The 23,891-nt window shown below is 34.4% G+C and overlaps 1 protein-coding gene across 3 annotated transcripts; it reads left to right on the top strand.

The window, feature by feature from the left end:
• The first annotated feature begins 813 nt into the window (after positions 1-813).
• Positions 814-13,016, top strand: LOC123541204 (isatin hydrolase-like). 3 transcript variants are annotated; one of them, XM_045326627.2, is made up of 4 exons: positions 815-1,095; positions 7,434-7,619; positions 9,134-9,275; positions 11,244-13,016. In XM_045326627.2, exons 2-4 carry the CDS (start codon positions 7,450-7,452, stop codon positions 11,838-11,840), a joined length of 909 nt encoding a protein of 302 aa, XP_045182562.2. In that variant the 5' UTR covers positions 815-1,095; positions 7,434-7,449; the 3' UTR covers positions 11,841-13,016. The 3 variants fall into 3 exon arrangements, with proteins under 3 accessions (XP_045182568.2, XP_045182562.2, XP_045182554.2); XM_045326619.2 differs by having other exon boundaries at positions 817-1,091; XM_045326633.2 differs by lacking the exon at positions 7,434-7,619 and having other exon boundaries at positions 814-1,091.
• Positions 13,017-23,891: the final 10,875 nt, after the last annotated feature.

Here is a 23,891-nt window from a genome sequence, read left to right as displayed (position 1 = left end):
TAGTTTTTGAATTTTGAAGAGCAGTTTGTGTGTTAAAGCATTCTAGTCCATACTTTAAGGTTATGCCATTGTAGTTTACATCAATTTTATGCCTGTCACATTAAGACCCTCCTATCATTTAAGTTTCCACCATTGTATTCTACATTAATTCTAGTCACAGCAAACCTGATGTATTATATATAAGGTTACAGCATAAGCAATATATTACATTTTTTCTAGCTACACACTTTCTATTCTTTAAGGCTGTACTATTGTATTTTACATTTTAATGATATTTTTGTGATAATTTAAGGTATTTGTACTTTAGATATATTCTGGTCATATTAACTCCTCTTTATAAGTTACAGCATTGTATTCTGAATAATTAATACTATTCAGTCCACTGAATTGTTCTAGTCACATTTTGTAATCATTTTATTATACTGTGAAATACATGTATTGATAATTCACTCCTATCTTCTTTTAAGGTTTTCTTTTATTCTAATTGCCTAAACTTTTCTCTCAAGTTTTGCTGTCAAACGTTAACCAATATTTGATATATATATTTCTTCGCTCTTCGCTCGCTCGTGTTTTGTTCAAAACTCGTCTCTCCATTTTCAAAAAGAAAAGAAATCCGGTAAACAACTTTTCAATTTGTTGTGGCCTGATCCGTACAATATCAATTTTCACAATAAATATGCCCAGAAATTTGGCCAGTAATCAAACAGTACACTAACGTTTCATTCCATTCATATTAAACTGTGTTGGGTAATACTATTCTAGTATTTTTTCATTGTAGTAATATTATTGATATGATTTGTGTTTTTTTAAGAAAGTTTAGGCCGTTAGAAAAACATCTCTGTTTACAAAAAACATGGACGTTCGGCTTCTGCCCACCCGGTTACTGTCTTATCAGTTCTAAAAATAGAAAATACAACGGATTTATATACAAACACGATCTCTCCTATGCCGAAATTTACACCCGGATAAGTAAATTACATAGGAAGTTGATTTACCCATCAGTTTACACAGGTGATGTGTATTGACGGAGTGTAGACAACCCGCGTTACGCTGTACTGATAGTTTCGGATACCCGATCCAATTTGTTGCAGGTAGGTATGTAAATTTTAATAAAATTTAATGTAAATCTATAATATGTACCAACATAATAATGATATTTTCTACTGATGTGGCAGTCATTTTAAATTTTATTACTACAGCATTCTAAGCACTAGAAAATAACACAGGCACTTGGTTGCATTGATGGTATGTCGAAAATTCGCTTTTTAAAGAATCTTAAAAATTTGGTCTGAGGATAGATAGATCTATATATGTAATAATATACCAAAACCTAAAATTTTAACTTTTTTAATAAAAGGGATTCACTTACAGTAAATAATGTTTTTGAATACAGGGAGCAGTGGTGCACGTATTAAAACAAACAAACAGTAGGTACAGGCCAATATAAGAAAAATACTATCAGTGCAACCAAGTACCTGTGGAAAATAACTAAATTGCCCTATGCCCTGTCTGTTACCTATGCACTGTTGCCTAGGCATGTTAACGCATCCTGTCAAAAGTGTTATAAATAGACAAAATGAATAAATTCTGCATTTTGATAAATGTGCTAGATCTATACTATTTCAATGTAAAATGTAGAATCAAGTTTAACCTCTTCAAGGGTGTATCTGTCACTGCATATTTGTCAATAATGCCTCATATCAAAAGTTGCATTTTATTTAATCGAATATGCACATTGCAGATATTAATGCATATTACAACCATTTCAGACGAATTGAAGAATAGAAATATAATTCTACCAAGCTTCTCACTGCATAGAAATTGCAACAATTTTCATCAACAATATCGATTAATTAATAATATGTACAGATTCTAAATAAATACATAAAACAATTATTTACAACTATGTATATATTGTTAATACTGCAGACTATTTCGTAATGCAAACGCTTCGCACACAAGTCTACTTAAGTTTTTAGCTCATCTGAGCACAAAGTGCTCAGGGTGAGGTACAGTGATCGCTCACCGTCCGGCGTCCGTCCGTCCGTCCGTCCGTTGTACGTCCGTCCACACTTTCCTTTAAACAACATCTCCTCCTAAACCAACAGGTCAATTTTGATGAAACTTCACAGGGATGTTCCTTGGATGGCCCCCTTTCAAAATTGTTCAAAGAATTGAATTCCATGCAGAACACTGGTTGCCATGGCAACCGAAAGGAAAAACTTTAAAAATCTTCTTCTCAAAAACCAGAAGCCCTAGAGCTTAGATATTTTGCTGTGAAGCATTGCTTAGTGGACCTCTACCAAGTTTGTTCAAATCATGACCCCGGGGTCAAAATTGACCCCGCCCCAGGGGTCACTTGATTTTACATAAGAAAATCTTAAAAAATCTTCTTCTCAAAAACCAGAAGCCTTAGAGCTTAGATATTTAACATGTAGCATTGCCTAGTAGACCTCTACTAAAATTGTTCAAATCATGACCCCGGGGTCAAAATTGACCCCGCCCCAGGGGTCACTTGATTTTACATAGGAAAATCTTCAAAAAAATTCACAAAATAAACCAGAAGGCCTAGAGCTTAGATATTTCACATGTAGCATTGCCTAGTGGACCTCTACAAAATTTATTCAAATCATGGCCCCCGGGGTCAAAATTGACCCCGCCGCAGGGGTCACTTGATTTTACATAGGAAAATATTTAAAAAATCTTCTTCTCAAAAACCAGAAGCCCTAGAGCTTAGATATTTGACATGTAGCATTGCCTAGTGAACCTCTACTAAAGTTGTTCAAATTATGACCCGGGGTTCAAAATTGACCCCGCCCTAGGGGTCACTTGACTTTACATATGAAAATCTTCAAAAGTTTTCTTAAAATAAACCAGAAGGCCTAGAGCTTAGATATTTCACATGTAGCATTACCTAGTGGACCTCTACAAAATTTGTTCATATCATGACCCCCTGGGTCAAAATTGACCCCGCCCCAGGGGTCACTTGATTTTACATAGGAAAATCTTCAAAAATTTTCTAAAAATAAACTAGAAGGCCTAGAGACTAGATATTTGACATGTAGCATTGCCTAGTGGACCTCTACAAAACTGGTTCAAACCTTGTCCCTCGGGGTCAAAACTGACTCCGCCCTAGGGGTCACTTGATTTTACATAGGAAAATCTTTAAAAAAAATTCTAAAAATAAACCAGAAGGCCTAGATCTTAGATATTTGACATGGAGCATTGCCTAATAGACTTTTACAAAATTTATTCAAATCATGACCCCTGGGGTCAAATTGACCCTGCCCCATGGGGTTACTTGATTGTACATAGAAAAATCTTCAAAATTTTCTAAAAATAAACCAGAAGAGCTTAGATATTTGACATGTAGCATTGCCTAGTGGACCTCTACAAAAAGTTTTCAAATCGTGTTTTTAAAATTACTTAAAGAAAATTTCAACTATATTTTCTCATAATTCTTTTGGTTGATTTCTGTTATGATCTTTTGACCTTGAAGACTTGTCTTAAGTGCAGTGATAACAGGTGAGCGATATAGGGCCATCATGGCCCTCTTGTTTAAGTGATGATTTCATCAGTTCATTAAATTTATGTACACTTGGGTTTCTGTAAAAATATGGTCTAACATATAATCTTCTAAGTGGTTGATAGGCCTCACAAATAAGTGTAATGCAGCGCGTGTTACGTGAAGTTTCTTTGGGGAATATTTTTTTTGCTCAAAGTCTGTTTTTCGAGTATTTATTTATTAGTTTAGCTCAAGTCCGCTTAATTGAGGGAATTAGCAAAATCCAGATTCTGTTTCTTCTTTTATTCAGTTTTCAACAACAATATATGGATGTCCACATAATAAAAATAATTTCTATAAACACAATAGAATAAATTAAAACTTTGTAATTATCTAGTCGGATATCTCGACATGAAACACAGAAGTATATGTCCTTCTTATTTCGTAGGTAAAATCCTTCTGCTTTTGTTATCATTGACTTTTTATGAGGTTCATGACAACAATAAAATTAGCCAATGATATTGCAGGAAACCTACATGTCCCTTAGCAACAAATCTCGCATACCGCGATACCTAGTGAGATTTCACGTGGCAAGAGACCTTTGTCTACGTGTCAAGAGATTATTATCTTACTAAACAGATAAAAGGATTATGTAAAAAATGCAACAGTCTATCAGCAGACATTTAAAAGCAATTACTTTGACACTGCAAGATTTTATCAATCTAGTAAGAAAAAAAAACAACATTTCTATAATGACAGCATGCATTTTTCTTTTGTTCTTTTAAGATTATTCACAAAATTCAAGTTTTTACAATATACAACTATTTTTAAAATTTTAAAACAAATAATTTAACCGTTGTTTAACACTTACGTCACTGCATGACATCACCCACGCGTCAATAGTTTTCACTCCCGTGAAATGAAATATGAATAATGTTTTTTACAATAATTTTTGAAATAAACAATTTACTTAATCATAACGCCGCAGTCAAAAAGCAAGATTTTTTTTTAAACTATAATTTCCAGTCCTTGTAATTTTAAGTCGATACACCAACTATAAATATTTGTTATCTCCTGACATAACCACGTCCTCTTTTATTGTGATTCCAGTGTTTGCCATTATTTCTGCCACTGCTTAGATCGCTGCTTCGGTCAATTACACCGTTCATATTCTTGGCTAACTCGGACACAGTTTCTGTCAGTTTCTTTAACTGTTCTTCGTGATTACGTCTAACGGATATGTAATGGTAGAAGTATTGCATAAGTTGCTCACTGGTCGATCCTATGAAGCGATTCCCCGTATCTTCATGTAACCAGAGAAGGAGTGTCTCTAAATTTTCAGCTTGTTTCTTATATGACTGTTTGACCACCTCAACGTCTTCTTTCTGAGACTCGTTTTGTTGTGACGCCAGTTCCAATTTCGGTTCTGCTACACTGGACTCCATCTCAGCTGTAGCATTCCTCAGCTTTTCATTTTCCGCAATGAGTACCTCCTTTCCTCGGTTGATCTCGTCAAGGGAATTTCTTACTTTGTCCAGTTCCTCCTGCGTTTGTTTAGCAAGTATGCTTGCATTCAGATCATTACATTGTCGTTTTCTCGACCCATTACTTTGAATTAAGCAAGGATGTATTCGTTGTACAACCTATGAAGAACGTGTCGTCTTCCTCATGGAATGGAAATACCAATTCCATTAGTTTCCGGTTTACAAATTCAGTCATTCTTAGCTTGTCCCGTACTTGTTGCTTTGCTGATTTTGTGATGGTGTTTCGTACTCTTTTTGCCGAGCATGTTCTAGCAAAATGTCCTTGTTTCAAACATTTATTGCACGAAGCGGACAGCGCGCGGCACTTCTCAAATTTATGTGTAAGTCCACACCGCGTACACACGACACTATGTTTGGTTTTGTCATCCATTTGCTCTGTTTACGGAGTTCCGGTGTATGTCCATAAATACTCATCTTTGCAGTTAAAATTATCTCCACCTGTTTGTGAATTCACAAGTTCCAAATAGTTACGTGTAGATGCACTCGCTTTTGTGATTGTATCAAGAAAGTCAAGTGAACATTTAAGCTCCTTGTACCCGGTTTCTAGCACCAAGTGTAATGCAGCGCGTATTACGTGAAGTTTCTTTGGGGAATATTTTTTTTGCTCAAATTCTGTTTTTCGAGTATTTATTTATTTGTTTAGCTCAAGTCCGCTTAATTGAGGGAATTAGCAAAATCCAGATTCTGTTTCTTCTTTTATTCAGTTTTCAACAACAATATATGGATGTCCACATAATAACAATAATTTCTATAAACACAATAGAATTAATTAAAACTTTGTAATTATCTAGCCGGATATCTCGACATGAAACACAGAAGTATATGTCCTTCTTATTTCGTAGGTAAAATTCTTCTGCTTCTGTTATCATTGACTTTTTATGAGGTTCATGACAACAATAAAATTAACCAATGATATTGCAGGAAACCTAGCAACAAATCTCGCATACCGCGATACCTAGTGAGGTTTCACGTGATTTCACGTGGCAAGAGACCTTTGTCTACGTGTCAAGAGATTATTATCTTACTAAACAGATATAAAGATTATGTAATAAAATGCAATAAGTCTATCAACAGACATTTAAAAGCAATTACTTTGACACTGCAAGTTTTATCAATCTAGTAAGAAAAAAAAACATTTCTATAATGACAGCATGCATTTTTTTGTTCTTTTAAGATTATTCACAAAATTCAAGTTTTTACAATATACAACTATTTTTAAAATTTTAAAACAAATAATTTAACCGTTGTTTAACACTTATGTCACTGCATGACATAAGTATGAAATGATATTCATCTTCAATATCTCTTTTATTACATATTGTACAGTAACGTTGATGTCGTTCTCTTCTGTTCACTGCATATCTACCAGTTTCAATTCGAAGTTTCGAATTATATTGTTGTTAAAAATTACGCCCATATATGCGTTGACAAGAGCAAATATCCATTTTTTAAATTTTCCCTACAATTCCGAAGAAAAATGATTTTTTCCGTTTTGATTTTTTTTATCTTTATTGATTTTATATATCTTATCAATCAATATTTAATCACAGACGGAAAGCTTTATAAAGTGAATATCAAACTGTTCAGAATAAGTAGAAGTGTCTTTGAAGAGAGGATTTTCTGTCTGGAATGATAAATGTTATCTTGAATTACAGGTACATGCACTTTGGCTGCCCACATATAGTTTTGTACAAAATATCACACTTCTTTTCCAAAAATATTTGGATATCATATCTACAATTATTGTGTGTCTAACAGATTTCTCTAGGTACTCCAAATGTTGAAAATATTACAAAACATAGGCATTTCAAAACGTTGGCAAAATGAAAGTGAGAGAAGAACTGTCAAAATGACAAAATACTGCTATGTTTAAGAAAAATATATTAGTTAACCATATGATATTTTATTACTATGAGTATCTAGATAAATATGTTGCACACAAAAGCAAAACAAAGTTAAAAAAATAAAAATACTTTCGAAAAAGGAGTTTGATACTTTCTACAAAATAGAAGTACATGTAATATTATACAAATATATTCTCAAAGAAGCTTTCCTTTGTATAAAGTATTTTCTACTTCCTCTGATCAATTCAGTATATAACAAAGCATTTAGCAATTTTGAGATGTTATCATTCAAATCATTTCACAATCTGTGTATAATAAATACTCAAAGCATTTTAATGCTCTCAAGGTTTATATTCGTCATAGGATATATTTCCATATATAAATCTCTGTGATGCTAGTTAGAGCTTAGAGGTAAATCTAGAACATAAACGAACAATTCTTAAATTATGAACTATTTATTAAGTTTATATTACCACTTTATCGTTTAGTAAATATACACTCATATGTATATATGTATGTATGTATGTATGTATGTTTCAGATTTTTCCGAGAGACAATGCATTTTGCGACTTTTACTCCGCTAGCTATACTGGCCTTCATCACAGGTCACGTCGATTCAAAAACTGTTGACTTGACTCACAACCTTGGTCCTAACCAACCGTACTGGCCTGGAGATCTGCCCTTTAACTTAACAGTCGTGCACCGTGGTCAATTCGATGACTATTGGTAATATCACTGGTACCAGACCAGAAAGAAAATACCTCTGCACATGTTATACCCTACCCCTAGGTATTCTAAAAGAACCATGGTCATGAAGGGGAACATACACTAACCCGTTTCATTTCTCAACTTAAATTTATCTTCCAACGTGCACCAGTCACATTGTCTCAATATTCCATATTGCTGAGATTATCAACATATTTTATGCTTTCGTCAACGTTACAGATAAAACTTGCGTGACCTTCCCTAATGAACACCCGGTCAATAAGTCGCGGCAGTGTGCACATGTTAGGCGAAACGTAAACAAACAAAACCAGAATTAAAGAAAATTCAAAATTTTACACTACAACTCAAAATGATGAATGAAATTCATCTTGTATATGATTTTTAATTTGAAATCATACATTGGTCTACATCTGTTCTGTTTATTTTATTCATTTTGCACATTTATGCTGCATATTCACATAGTAGTATAGCGAACACGTGTAGTAAAATGACGATTGACATACATTTTCACAAGAGCCAGTCACAATGTTTTTGTAATCTAGAACGGAACTTCACCAGGGAAGGTCAAGCAAGTTTTTTTTATGTAACGTTGAAAAAAACTATAAACTACGCGTTGTTTTTGTAAGATATGAAGTATTGAAGAAATGTGACCGGTACACAATGGAAGATAAATTACTACTTGTTTGATATCCATAGTACACATTTACCGAACTGCGTGCTTTCAGTATGAAATGCACGATTGAAACATGTTAGTATATTTTCCCCTCCATGACCATGGTTCTTACAGAATACCTAGGAGTAGGGTATAACACGTACAGAGGTATTGCACCAGTGGGTAATATATATTACTGTTAGAAACCTGTTAGAGAAAACATAACAAATATTATCTTCTTAAAACTATTTATAATCTGACTGTTCTAGGAAAAGTTTTAGCTGGCTTAATGTCTGCATTTTTCTTTGAACTTATAAATAAACTGACGAGTCTTTTGAACGTATCATTGTTTGTCATATAGAACAGCTACCTACAATTCTCTTTAAATCTCTTAATTTAGAACATATTGTCAACCCTGTACACAAGAATCAGTCGAGATGTATCGCATATTGAAAATATTACTTAATATTATGTTATTATATATACAATGTGTTCAATTTTTATTTTAACCGCCTCGGTAGCCTAGTGGTAGAGCGTCCGCTTCGAGTGCGGGAGGTCGTGGGTTCGATCCCCGGCCGCGTCATACCAAAGACGTAAAAAATGGTACTAGCAGCTTCCTCGCTTGGCGCTCAACATTAAGGGGATAGTGCTAGGACTGGTCAGCCCGGTGTCAGTATAATGTGACTGGGTGGGGTATCACGCCACGTGTCTACGGCGTGATATTCCAGTGAGGCAGCACTATAAAGTTGGGCATTGTGCTCACTGCTACAAGTAGACACCGTCGTTTATATGACTGAAAAATTGTTGAAAAAGACGTTAAACCCGAACACACACACACACAATTTTTATTTTATTTTTCAAGGTATGAGTTCAATAACATTCAAATGGGGGAGCACACAGGAACACATGTTGACGCACCAGCACATTTTGCCGAAGGGGAACTTAGAGTACATCAAATTCCAATGGAGAAGTTAATGGGACCTGGAGTTATCATCAACATTAAGGTGACAGTACCACTATTTTTTTATCAGTGGGACGTCAGTTAAAGAAAAAAAAAAGATTTTGTTTTAGAAGTTGTTACTTTTAAGTATAAAAGAAGCAAAAATCATTTTACACTGCTTCTCGACGAGACATCGTGTACAAGGTCCTTTTCATAGTGGCTTCTGTAAAGCGTAATTTACAACAGTAGCTGTATTCATTTTTACAAGCGGATTGAAAGTAGTTTTGACAAAAATCACTTTAAATGTATGCGTAGCTGTACGTAATATCACAGATATAAAGCTTTTTTAATATGCAATGCTCGCGAAATTCCTGGAAAACTTACCAAGGTAGGAGAGAAATATTTGATATGCACTAATATTCATGCGATGCTATTAATAGCAGTTTGAATCACATTTACCTGAAAGGATGTAGGCATTGATACGTAATTTTTAATACGGTTGATAAGAAAGGTCAACATTAAGAAAATGACTTACTCTATGTATTGTATACAACAGTTATATGTAAATGTTCACATCAGCAATAAAAATAAATTTAATTTCAGGGTTTTAATTAGCTGGAGTCAGGTGGTATCATATCTCGAATTTCCGGTGATAAAAAACAAAGAATATTCAGTTCTATCCAGAAATCATTACGTGAGCCGTACCATGAGAAAACCAACATAGTGTCATCCGCGCAGTCTGGTCAAGATCCGTGCTGTTCGCTAGAAGTTTCTCTATTCCCAATAGGCTTTGAAAGCGAACTGCATGGATCCTGACCAGACTGCGCAGATGCGCAGGCTGGTCTGGATCCATGCTGGTCGCAAAGCCACTATGTTGGTTTTTACATGGCGCGGCTCACGTTATGATTCAGTTTAATGCAAGAAAGGAACCATTCTTATAATTCAAGATCGAGTTTTGGTATCTTAATCACCAACAATAAATTAAAACAATAGAAATTCTTACGTGACTTAAGTGAGATCAGCAACACAATTTCAAGCACAAATATTGATGTGGAATGTATAGTAAGTTACACACAATAAGGTCCTACCAAGATACTTACAAAAACAATTCATATGCAGAATGTAAAGATAAAGATAATTTTGACACATGGTGAAAACTAATGACAAAATTTGACATATGTAAGATGACTCATGACCTAATTAAAAGTTTACTGTTATTACTATCGTCCAGTTAAATTTTCTTCAGAAGAAGGTTGTTCTGTATTGTAGCTTACAACTCTTAATGTAAAACAAATAAAAGAACCGAGTGTTAACTTACTGTCGTTTTGTCAAAATCTCGTAATAATTTTGTTGTTCCAATCACTTGTCACCATTCATTGTGTTGCAGTTAGAAAAGAAATGATCCCTTATATTCACAAAGAAACTGGGGATTTATCTAATAAGCACATGTATTGGAAACAAAATTTTAAGACCAATTGAGTATTACAATAATGCTAAAATATTTCAGCCATAGGGTATAGTTTCTTATATAAAGTGATAACATATTGGGCATGTAGATTTTAGTCTCAAGTACGGTACGCTGAGACCTTGTCCTTTTCCCTAATGACCACTAAACAAAAGAGGCCATCTACTGTTGATAAAAACTTGATTTTTTGTCATGTTGTTACGAATTATTTGCTGTTGTAGCTGTACTAACCACAAGCAATCATCTAATGAAATCTGATGCTCGTAGACCCCATAACTCTTCGGAATATGGTGTGATATCGAGTGGTCTACCGACAGACTGTCCTACATATCAACCAGTCGAAATGCATAAGAAAATATACCCCACTTTTTCGGGTGTGATGTAAAACATATTGAGTTAAAACAAAGTTTTATCGTTCCATTTTTATTCAGCATTCAATCTATTTCATGGTAAAATCTATGAACAGATGTTGCAGCATCCGTAAACTACTGAAAACGTGCTGTTGATATATTTATCACTTTATATAGAAAGTTGATAATTACGAGAAATTTTTGGTGTTGTTTGCAGGCAAAGGTAGCCGGAAATCCGGATTACCAAGTTACCAAAAAAGACCTTCTAGCCTGGGAATCCAAACACAATAAAACAATTCCAACTGGGGCAGTTGTAATTATGAACTCTGGATGGTCTTCAAAATATCCAAATAGAAAGCTCACATTTGGAACCGAGACTCCAGATGACTCAAGCTCCTATCATTTTCCTGGTTGGCATCAAGACACTGTTGAGTGGTTGATTCAAGAAAGAGATGTCAATGTTGTCGGTGTAGACACGCCTTCAAATGATTATGGTCCATCGCAGACATTTATTGTGCACCAGATTCTCGGAAAAGCAGAAGTTCCTGGTGTCGAGTTTGTTGCGAATTTAGACTCAGTCCCGGAAATTGGGTCTACTATCTATGCAGCGGTTATTAAAATATACGACGGCAGTGGAGGGCCAGCAAGAGTTTTTGCTACTTTCCAAGAAGATGAAGACGACGAGGATAGTGAAGTTGAATGTAACAGTGAAACTGATAATCATACTAGTGGAGGTGATAATGTAACCCCTGCGTATTATCAGTATATTCTCGTCCCATTGTTGTCAAGTGTAATGGTATTGGAATATATTTAATCCTCTATGATTAATCTGTATAAATGTTGCAAGTTAAAAACCCCGCTTTGTTATGCATACGGGTGGGCTATGTATATGTAAAGATAGCATATTTTAAGGGTATGAGAGTCTGTATCCTCGTAAAGCTGAATGATGAATTTCGATGTTAATCTACCTAATACCTTATAAATCCAAATATTTAAGCTGTAAACGGCTATTTTACATGTTAAATGTTTAAGACATGTAAAGTGTGTATTGGCTGATGTAGGTGGCGCTCTGTACGTTACGTCACTATATACTAAGTAGACCGTCTGAAGTAAACATTGGGAGTCTTTGTTTATATTTACATTATCTGAAAACATGTGAAGATTTTATCACTTATAAGAGTCTGTTCTTTACGGTATTTTAGGTATTCATTAATTATGTACCGCCTCGGTAGCTAAGTGGTAGAGCGTCCGCTTCGAGAGCGGGAGGTCGTGGGTTCGATCTCTGGCCGCTTCATATCAAAGACGTAAAAAATGGTACTAATAGCTTCCTCGCTTGTTACTCAGTATTAAGAGGATAGTGCTAGCACTGGTCAGCCTGGTGTCAATATATTGTGGCTGGGTGGGGTATCATGTCCCGTGTCTACGGCGTGATATTCCAGTGAGGCAGCACTATAAAGCTGGACATTGTGCTTACAAGTTGACACCGAACACACACTCGTGTATTAAATATGTATCGTGCACAGATTTGTAGTAAAATCTTACTATGTTTCATATAAGATTTCTTTAAGATTATTTTTAATTTGTTTACCGGCGGAATTCTGAGCTTTTTTGCAATTTTTACGCCACTCACGGGATTCTGCCAGGGAGGGGGCGTATCGGCGTATAAGCTCAGATTTCAGCAAAAGCTGGCAGAACTGTCGTGACAACAAAAACTTATATTCAGAATAATTGATACATCTAATAAATATTTTGGCTTGCTTTGGTAATTTTAAGAACCGAAAAGTTTGGATGAATATTAAATGAGATTTTACCTCAATAACACTAATGGTAATCAACTGATATTTGGTATTAGATACAGTTCTAGGCTGTTGAAATAATTTTGTTAAAGAATTTGAATTATTAAGTTGATATATTTGAGGATAATGAAATATTGAATGTGATTTATGCATAATTAAATCATTCGTAAGAGTAAATGAGTTTGAAATAGAAATTTGTGTTGTTTTGATGTCGTTTATATTAGAATTTCAGTTAATGAATGCCTCCAAATTACGCTACTAAAACCAAAAAAATTGATAATAATCCCAAGGTCGCCACAACTTTTACATATATATATTTATAACATCTGTTTACTGTAAAAACAATAGTTTTTCTGTGTACAATGCCATAAATTGTCAATAATCTTTATCTATTTTTTGATTTCCTTTTATAATATGGTTATTTAATATAAGAAGAAAAGAGTCTGTATGTTCAAAGTTACAAGCACCTTGTACTGATCCATACCTCATTTAGAAAAAACTAAATGATCACAATTATGTCCTCCAGGTGTCCAAAAAAAAAAAGATGTTGATGTCAAGTAGTAGACTGTGATTAACTGAAACTTTATAGAGGAAATCCTGCCACTATGATTAGGGATAGGGATTATTCTACCCAGTGTGAAAAATGATCAGTTACAGTTAAGATGTATTCATTTTTCTAGGTGTTTCTTCTCTTACTCCACATCAATAATATCTTTAAAGTTCTTTGGTTCTACAAAAAAAAAACAAAAACAAAAAACAACAAACAAACAGAGTTATCATTCTTATTAAATTTTCCCATTAAAAGGCCATCTTTAAGGATCAAGCATCCCAGCATTTAACATAATGTCTTGTAGCCAAACTTGCTACACCTATCTGGATGGCCTATATCACTATCATTCATTTGCATTTCGTGCAAATCTCTAAGACTGTTCCCATTTGACCATGAACATGGAACATAATTTTCCATAAAATTTGTCTTGGACCTAGTATTAACAGACCGACATATTTTGTTAAATCTGTCCCGAAAAGTGTCAAACATTATTATTACTATGACATATAGTATGGCCGAACTATGCTTTCATTATGTTACATATATTTTACCCATTCTTTTAATCTACCCTTTTCCATGCCTTTGACATTTCTGTGATCAAATACGTTGGTCTCTCTTTCTGACATAATTAATATCTCAAACAGAGCTGAGGGAACACAACAATAACCCATCAACATGGAACTTAAGACTGTAAGTCTATAAATGGTAATAATGTTTGCTAGTATATACAATATTGATAACAAATTGAGAAACAATGTAATGACTTGTGATCCAAGAAATTAGATTTGAAATAATTTTTTTTTAGCATATTCAGCTTCCATATCAATTGCTCTTTTTTGCTTTTCGTGCATGAGCCACACTTCTGCAAAATCAAAGTCGCTACAGAGACAATCTCGGATAATTAGGCATCTAGATAGACTATCGGCATTACCATGTTTTGATCCTTTTCTGTATTAAATACTGGATGAGTAAGTTGACAAATTTCTAATCCCCTAGCAATGCGTCCATTAGGATTTTTCATACCTTTTCATAATTTTAATGACCAGTTTAGATGACTTAAAAAATAATAAGTTTCCAAGTGTGGTTTATTGTAGAATAACCCGTGTTTTGAGTTCTTATTCGTAAGAATATATCACGAAGGCCGTAGGCCTGAGTGATTCATTGTTTCGCATAAGAACGAAAAACTCTGGTTATTCTACGATAAATCACACTTGGGAACTTGTTATTTCGATTCTAACACGACATACTAGTATCAACATTGTTAGAAAAATGGTAACTACTTTTTACGACCGTGTTACGCACCTGGATTGAATGACGTCATTGCACGCGCGTGTTTTTTTTTTATTGCAGAATAACCCGAGATAGATTTTGCTCTACATGTATGTAGGTTATTTGCTGGTTGTGGTAGAATTGTCTATAAAATAAAATGATTTATGAACAAAAAAAATGTACATGTACTTTCATATTTGTATCGGAATTGAACCCTCTAATCAAAGTGATCGGCTGAAACATATTATCTAAGAATTAATTATGTCCGCCATTGTTGGACATTTAACCAGCAGGGAAATCGAGCTATTAGAGACAGCAGGTAGTTTCACGTAAAACTTTAATGCTGGGTTAATAATGTGATCAACGCAAGGTATATGCTGTTGGTGTATTTTTAATATTTGGCTAAGGTTGCAGCATACAGTTTCCGCCTCTTGCGTGAATTTTGAATGATGGTGAATGTACATTAGATTTCTATTACGACAATGACAATGATATTTTGAAGAGTTTGAAAACTGTTTATTTTGTGGTTTGATTTTGGGTTGAGTTGTTCAAGTCAATTTTTACTGAAATATTATATTTGTTTTTGCATGGTTGCATGAGTTATCTTTACTAACTTGTTTCAGCTAAATATTTAGTTAGGAATGGGATACTGCGACGTTTTCTTACACTGACATCCATATTGATAAATGTAATTGAATTTCGCTTTTTGAAGTCTAAGAATGTTTTGTTAGATATCTGTTTATGCTACGAACAGCTGTATGTTGATTCTTTTTTTTGCGCGTCAGTTACAACTTCGTGTTGCCATCAACTTTGTATGCATCTGTATCATTATTTATATCTCATTCTAAATCTTTGCGCAGGAATTTCTTCCTTTGATTGCAGCGTATGCAGGCATTTTTGCAAAGTCTGTGAATAAAACTAACAAGAAAATACATTTAGCCTAAAACGTGCTAGAATGAGTATAGCTGTTTTTCCGTGACATTTTCATAAATAAAAATTGCGCTTCACTGTGTTGTCAGTAAGAAGGTAAGTCAATTCAAAATGCTGTATTATATCCCCTTCTCTATAAGATAGCCTATGTGGGCATTATCAATGTATAATTTTATGTGTATTTCTTAGCTTCTACAAGTTAGTTCTATTTACGTTCTCCAATCAGTTTAGCTAATTAAATAACTATAAGCCAAGATAAAGAAACTATATGTTCATGCTTTGTTTCAATAAAAGAGTTACTTGTATCTATCTTTAAAGGTTTATAATAGAAACATGATAATGGAATTGCTCACCAAGAACTGTGTATTGTAGATACATATACAAAGCCGCATTGAATTTCGTCAGTTAAACAATATATCATCTAAGATCAGATGAATATATTTCACTCGGTGAGTTTGTTTCATGCAATGTTGTAGACATTTGTAATATATATATATATATAATATACATAATATATCAATTACCACTGACACCATGGTCTTTGAGTCTGTCCCTATGTAGCCGATTTTATAAATAAATACATGGTTTCTAGTCTTATCTATTAAAGACCGAGCAGTCACAACGCATTTTAGTTTTTCAGTATGAAGAATGAATAAACTCTTTAATTTTAGAGTAGTAAACTTGTACTTTTTCTTAACAAACATATGTATATCATTATATACCTAAAACAATTTATTTTTATCGATATTTATATTTTTGTGTAAGATTCAATGGTATCTTACTTCCAGCTGGTGCTTTTTCGATTTTATAGTTAGATGCGTTAAGTACGTTTTTCATTTCATTTGGTTTATGACCGTGATACTCGTATGTAGTGTAAAGTAAAGGAGATTAAGAGGTCTTTATTTGAACAAGGTACCCAGGGGCGTAGCGTGATCAGGTTAGATGTTACTCAATGGAAGAGTGTGGGGGAGAAGAAAGGGTGGCTTCCTGTGACTTCTCACCAAAACTATGCTTCCATTCAGTTTTGAACAAAATATTCACAACGACTCGAATGCAAAGGAAGGTCCTATATAAGTTGATGACGATACAAAACGGGTCCCGGGGAGAGGGGGGCGGCTAGGCATTTTGGAAGGACTTGAACTGGCTGTTTATTTATACAGGACGTAATTTTTATCCACAAGTTAAAAAAGGCATACATTGAGCTCTTTTTCACACTTATTGTTGTATACAACATTTGCATTCACTATACATATTAGTAGCGGAAAGACAAAAAGCGTTAAACATTGCAGTAATAATACCAATGACGGGCCCTTTTCCGCGAGATTGCATGCGTAATCTGAACGCCCCTTCAAACCAAAACAAGGACAAAATGGGCCTCGTTCCAACATTACTTTCAAAAGTGACGCCAAAACATTCAAAAAGAACATTTAATTATCCTTTAAGTAATTTATCTGACGTCAAAGATCACAATTGAATGATGCGACTGTATAAAATATCACTGGAGTTCACACAATTTTAACTAAAACCCCAGGAACTGTATTATTGTCGAAGGCGAATTATAGTTGCACTTGGCGGGTCTTTTTACTGTAGACTAAAAATTCGATATCTTTGAAATTTATTTTGATTTTCTGATATTCCTGGAAAGCAATCGGTTATTTTTGTATCAAGCTGTCGTAAATTGAATGGTATTTTTGTGCGTTTATATAGGCAGTGAACCATACAGAAGGCTCTTGCCAAACAATCAAAAGAATCACTCGGGCGATTCATGAATTTGCAAGAAAGTCCCAGAAAATAGCATTCAATTCATAAATAAAGTACACATGTGTACATCCGTGTACAATGGAATAATGCAAATCACCTTATTTGCCAAAAATACTCTAAACTGCCGTAGAACTGATTAGGCAGCTGAGGACAAACTTTCGACTTATGGCACAATTTCAAAAAAAGAAAAATGATGAAGCTATTTCGATAGATACTTATTTCATTCTTCAAGTACAAATATTTAATTACTGATGTCGTCCTATACAACATATCCTTAAATCGTTTCGTGAACTTAGATTTTCCATTCAGCCTAAAACATATCTTCACAAACTTTTGTCTCAGTAACATTATTTACTTGATTTCCATGGATGTAATAATACACTTCACGGAAATTGGTAAGTTTTTAAAAGCAATGTTCATGACAAGACGTAGTTGTATTAAACACAACATGCAGCCATGTAAAACACCCTAGAATCAATATAATGCTTACAACTTATTTCTTTAAACTGCAATATTTAAAAAAGAATTTACTGTAAATTGCTGGTTATTGAGCACATTATATACAAATGTGTATCATAGGTTTAAAGAAATCGATGTATTATCAATATTTCAAGGTATTGAGGTGTAGGATGAATATGCACTTCAAGCGTTTAATAATTTTTGATTGATGTATTTTTCCGCCAATAAATTTTTGGGAAATGGGTGTCAGGGGGCATAAGGAAAGGAGGTGACTGGTGTTGAAAACTTTGTTTCTCTATACTGCCCTTCCACGACGGAAGAGAAGTAGGGTTGGCGTAGGTGCCTCTTACATTATTACCCGGAAAGTATAAACATAAGTAAAATTAAAGAATTGATAGTATTATATGACTGATGTTGAGTGTTATAACTATGGCAATGCGGATAACAAAGCCTACATGTTAATCTTTGAATTTGTTTCTTTTGCTCCGTTGATTCTCATTGAATATTTTTTTTGAGCGTGTGAGTTTGGAATAAATTAAACAAACAATCAAGGCCTTCGAGTTTGTTTAATCGTCTAATTTAACCACGTTCAGAGATTCAGAATAGAACAGAACCATGGAGGGCCTTAAATCGAGTGGTTAAACACTGAAGCATCTGAAGTTGGGTGTATGCCACCGTGGTAAATTAGACAATAAAACACAACATTTCCTTCTTTGTTAAATTGGAAATCAAATCGCGAGGCCATGTTTAAAATACTTGGGAATTCATGAGTAGTTACAGATACAGGTTGTTTTATCCTTCTAAACTTCCTAGTAAGGACACTTGCCAAAAGGCCAATGTTCTTAAGTCAATAGCAGCTATATGTTATATGCATCTGAAATCAATTATGTATTTAGAATTTTAAATAATTTAGATTTAAATAAGTATTTACAATAACAAGTGCAAGTGAAGCAAGAAAGAACATTTAGAAATTTGATATAAATCTTGATAAAGAAGCAACAGCAGTCTGCCGTCACAAAAAAAAAAATTTATAACCAAGACAAGGGACCAAGACAACCAGCATACTCCATATGCAGACTTTGTCCCTACCTCCCTACCTGACATTTTGTATTGCTATTATGGAGTATTTTAGCCTTTCTTTTGATTTTTTGGATCTTAAATGATACTCAGCTGAGTAACCGAGTATGCCACGCTACGCGCATGGTACCAATGCATAAATTTACACATAATATTTTAGTTTTCAAATTATTCTATAGTTGGATTTTCATTTTCTACATTATACTGTTACACATAAACATTGTTTATACGTTCAAAAATGCAAGCCAGACTACAACTCAAAATACACTCGACACAAACTGCTACTTGGATTAACTATACATGAATATCAATAAGAAGAAGCTACTTTCACAGAACGATATACTTTATGCATAATGATGCTCAAAGAATACCTTGCAAAGCGTGTACATGTTTTCACAATGTCGCTTATTTGAATACCGTGGACATTACTCTATTTGAACACGGTACCATTCTATTTGCGCTTATTAATCCCCCACCACGCGTGGTGGGGGTTATAGGAATGGTTTCCGTCCGTCCTTCAGTCCGTCCTTCCGCCTGTCTGTAACACTTTCGTGTCCCTCCTATATCTCCTAAACCCCTTGATGGATTTTATGAAAACATTAGCCAAATGTTCACCTCATCAGGGACGATGAGCAGAACTTATGAGTCACTCCATGTCGCGCAAGTCAAGGTCACAACTCAAGTCAAGTTTTGAGCCTTCCATTTTGTGTCCGCTCTGTAACATCTAAACCCCTTGCAGGTATTTTTATAAAACTTTGGCCATATGATCATCTCATCAAGACGATGTGAGAACTCATAAGTCAGCCATACTGACACAAAGTCAAGGTCACAACTTAGGGTCAAAGGTTTGAGCCTTCCATTTTGTGTCCGCACTGTATCTCCCAAACCCCTTGAAGAATTTTCATGAAACTTAGGTCAAATGATCACCTCATTAAGACAACGTGCAGAACTCATGAATCAGCCATGTTGGCTCTAGGTCGAGCCAACAACTCTGGATCAAAGTTTGAGCCTCTATTTTGTGTCCGCCTCTGTATCTCCTAAACCCCATGAAAGCATATTATAAAACCTTTGGTCAAGCATCTCTTCATCAAGATGATGTGCAGATCATGGTGTCAGCATGCCCGAACAATGTCAAGTCGACAACTTTGGTCAAATTTTTGAGAACTTCCATTTTGCGTCCGCTTTGTATCTCCTAAACCCCTTAAAGGATTTTCATGAAACTTGGGTCTAATGATCACCTTATCAAGTGGATATGCAAAAGTTATGAGTCAGCAATGTTGGGTCAACGTCAAGGTCACATTTCAGGGTCAAACGTTTGAGTCTTCCATTTTGTGTCCGCTCTGTATCTCCTAATTGCCTTGAATGATTCATATGAAACCAGGGTCAAGTGATCACCTCTTCAAGACGATGTGCAGAACTCATGAGTCAGCCATGTAGGCTTAAGGTCAAGGTCACACCTTAGGGTTTAAGGTTTGAGCTTTAAATTTTGTGTCCATTCTGTACCTCCTAAAACCCTTCAAGGATTTTCATCAAACTTGGATCTCATGATCACCTCATCAAGAACTCATGGGTCGGCCATGTCAACACAAGGTCAAAGGTTTTAGTAAAGGCCATTTATGCCAAAATGGCCAATAAAGGAAAAAAACTCGCAAAGAAATTATTTTTTGTGCAAGTATTATACAAGATGTATCAACAACATATAATAAGTATAGAAAGTATCAATGATGCAAAATGTCTATTTTGGGGTTAAAAATGTTCAAAAAATTAATAGAAACTGCGGATTTCTGGAATCGGCATATAAAAACTGAGTATATAGCATTTGGGGTTCTTAACGAGGTCCAACTTTTGGCATCTAACATTAAGATTACTATATTGTGGCAAAATGTAAACTAATTTATAAATTTAGAAGAAAACAAACTGGCGACCCTAAATCCAATATGTCCGCCATAACCACGACATTTAAACCAAAGTGACGTCGATTTTATGTCAAATTTTTGTCTCATAATCATGCTTTTTACATAGAATCCACTGGTTATTGTATAGTAACATAAGTAGTTTACCTAAGATGGAAACATACTGCCAGCAAATTCAATACGAGGCAATAGTGAATATACAGATAAAATTGCCCGATCCATTCTGCATAAAATTGTTGTAAAGCAGCGATAACTTCCTTATTTATTACAAAATATAAGAGTAAGGGTACTTTTCTTTTCTCAAATATCATTTCCCATATGATAATCATAGTATGAGGCAAAATTTACATTAAAAGGTGTTTTCAGATTTAATTTTTCTTTTTCATTAAATAGGAAAATGGCAACGAAAAATATGGTAGATTTCAAAATAGTCCACAGCCTTTTTCTTCCCTATTTTTTGGTTCTGTAGAGTATATTTCCTTATATTTTGCAACTATTTTTCTGAAATGACATGAAATATCTATGCTTGACATATAGGTAAGCATTTTTCACATGAAATACAACAAGATAGAATTTTCATGGAAACAATATCAACTCCACCACTACAATCTGGGGTCGTATTTTCCAGCAGCAGATTTTCAATTTGGTGTGTTTTGACTGAAAATATTTCTTGCCTCAAACATAATCCCAATCCGCCGCTTTTCTTTTGATTTTTATTCACAACAGATATTATTCTTCAAAGAAAATGAGTAAGTTACAGACATTCGAAATTGGTCCTGATGTGGTGTACCGCCATTGGAAATTTTGTCAATTGACTATAGAATAAAGATGATCAGCCTATTTAATGTGTTATATCCATATGACGACTTGGGTATCATATACAGTCACAGCTGGATCTCAGCATCACACAATATGTTTAGAAAAAATACAATCGTATAGTAAAAGAGAACCAACTATTTGTTAAGATCAGTACTCGTGTATTCAGGTGAAATATGTTCGAATTTGGACCAACAGAAACAAGTTCCATAAATAGCACCAGTCAAAGGCACACCCTCTGCTGGTATAGATAAGTAGCTGAATTACAATGTTATTGAAGTCATTCTGTAACCACATATCAAAGATTAACTTATAAATTATCCTAGTACCTTGGAAAAAGAGCTGTTGCAGCTACACTGAAAGGGCCCAGATAAATTATATAAAAAAGACGTTTGAGACTAAAGAAGAGTTGAAGTATTGTAATCTAAGGTTTCGAGTGTAAAGACCTAGCGCATAGAAATTAAACTCTTTTTACGGGATAAGACAATAGCAAATACAGGTTGATCATCAGAAATCTAGACAGAGACGTTTGGTTTGGTAATCTCTGATCAGTAAGAAACACGGTTCAACGTTATCGCGGAGTAATGCCAAGCATATGGGGTCATTTTAATTGCTGTATTTTATAGCACATAAGCGCTGAGCTTACCAGGAGTTAGGGCAAACATATTGAGTTGTACAGCTTCATGTAAAAAGAACACACGGTAATCTTTTGAATCCGGAAGAGAACAGGTTCAAACTGTTTATCGGCGAAGTACAGCCAATGCATTGGTGTCATATTAATGCTGTATTTTATAGCATATAACGTCAGAGCATCCCAGGAGTTAGGCAATCATACTGAGTTGCAGCTTCGTGTAAGAGACACCGGCTGACATCTATGCGAAATGGACAGTGTCACTTTATGTTTAGCGATTCAAAGTCATTAGCTGACAGAAACTTCTAAACAGTCAAACCCAGTATTCCCAGCCCTATAGGCGTTTGAAGCTGATTATCATTAGTTGAAGGTTGTTATTTTTGAAACATTAGTGATTCCGCCTATCCCTGAAGATCATACAGTCATGAATCATTTAAGGCGAGGTAAGCCAGAGAAAAAAAATAATTATAAAGGTACTGTATATGGTCTCGGGGGCACCAGCTCTACGTTTTAACATAGGACAGTCCACCATATCGATTGGACCCATTACAATGTATCTAGATACTAAAGGCGTAAGCAATTTACCCTGTTTCATATAACTCGTATCCTGATATTTAACATATGCTAGGTGGAAGTGGTTGTTATGAAATAAATTTCTATGCTATTGCGAATTGTAATCTTTAAGTAAAATGTATTCAATTATATGTTATTGGTTAAAGGTTTATGACAAACTTAAAGCTGTTCTTTTCTTATTTCTTATAAAATTCACATATTCCCATGACAGCAGCGCATCAACAGGACTTTTTAAATGTCTGTAACTTATATTTTCTTGCAGAATTATTGTCAATACTGAATAAAATGAAAAAGGAAAGCAGTGGTCATGCCTGATGCAGAAAAAATATTTTCAGTCAAACATACAAACTGCAAAATTGCTAAGCAATGAGATCCCTCTAGTGGGTTTTAAATGATCTAAGTCAACAAGACACATTCTATTGTTATTATTTTATATGAAAATGCTACCTACATGTCAGGCATCAGATCTATCAATTTGATTTCAGCCAATATTGCAAAGAAAAAAGGAAAATACTCTAAAGAGCAAAATAATGAGACTATGTGAATCCGCCATAACGCGACTACAGATTATTGACCATTTTCCTATTTACGTGTCTGATGCCTATAAGAAAAACTTTTTTCTAAGATTGTTCCAGTTCATTGAAATGGTACAAAACAACCTAAATACAAGGTTTTAGTTTATACCAAACAATTTTTCTAAGGTTTTATGGCAATTCAGTAAAGTGGAGAACTCGTCAAATTTTGGCAAAAATAGGCTGTCACAACATAAATTTCAATCATTATCAATATCTGTAGCCTACTTTTGCCCCTGTTTTGTCATTTTCTACTGTGATCTGCTACACTTCAGGGCAAATTACACATATTAAACTGAAAAAAATGTTCAACTGTACCTCTGACTACTAGAAAATATAGCAATCGTTAGGATACCAAAATGCTATTTTAGAAGAAGTACTGTGCATACACACAAATACATTGAAAATGTGGTCTTTTTGTGTTTATTCAATATTTAAAGCAAAATTCAATAAATTTGCCTCTTAATCTTCTACGAATTCTAGTCAAAGTAAATATTTCCCATCCTCCATCCTTGCCA

This window comes from Mercenaria mercenaria, chromosome 1 (assembly GCF_021730395.1).
Source record: "Mercenaria mercenaria strain notata chromosome 1, MADL_Memer_1, whole genome shotgun sequence".
NCBI lineage: Eukaryota > Metazoa > Mollusca > Bivalvia > Venerida > Veneridae > Mercenaria > Mercenaria mercenaria.
Note: the sequence above shows the minus strand (reverse complement) of the source record. Positions and strands in the feature narration are given on the sequence as shown.

Coding starts and splice junctions, on each gene's coding strand:
- LOC123541204 (XM_045326627.2), top strand. CDS start 7,450: ATGCATTTTGCGACTTTTACTCCGCTAGCTATACTGGCCTTCATCACA. Junction 7,620..9,133: donor GGTCAATTCGATGACTATTG/GTAATATCACTG, acceptor TTATTTTTCAAG/GTATGAGTTCAATAACATTC. Junction 9,276..11,243: donor GAGTTATCATCAACATTAAG/GTGACAGTACCA, acceptor TGTTGTTTGCAG/GCAAAGGTAGCCGGAAATCC.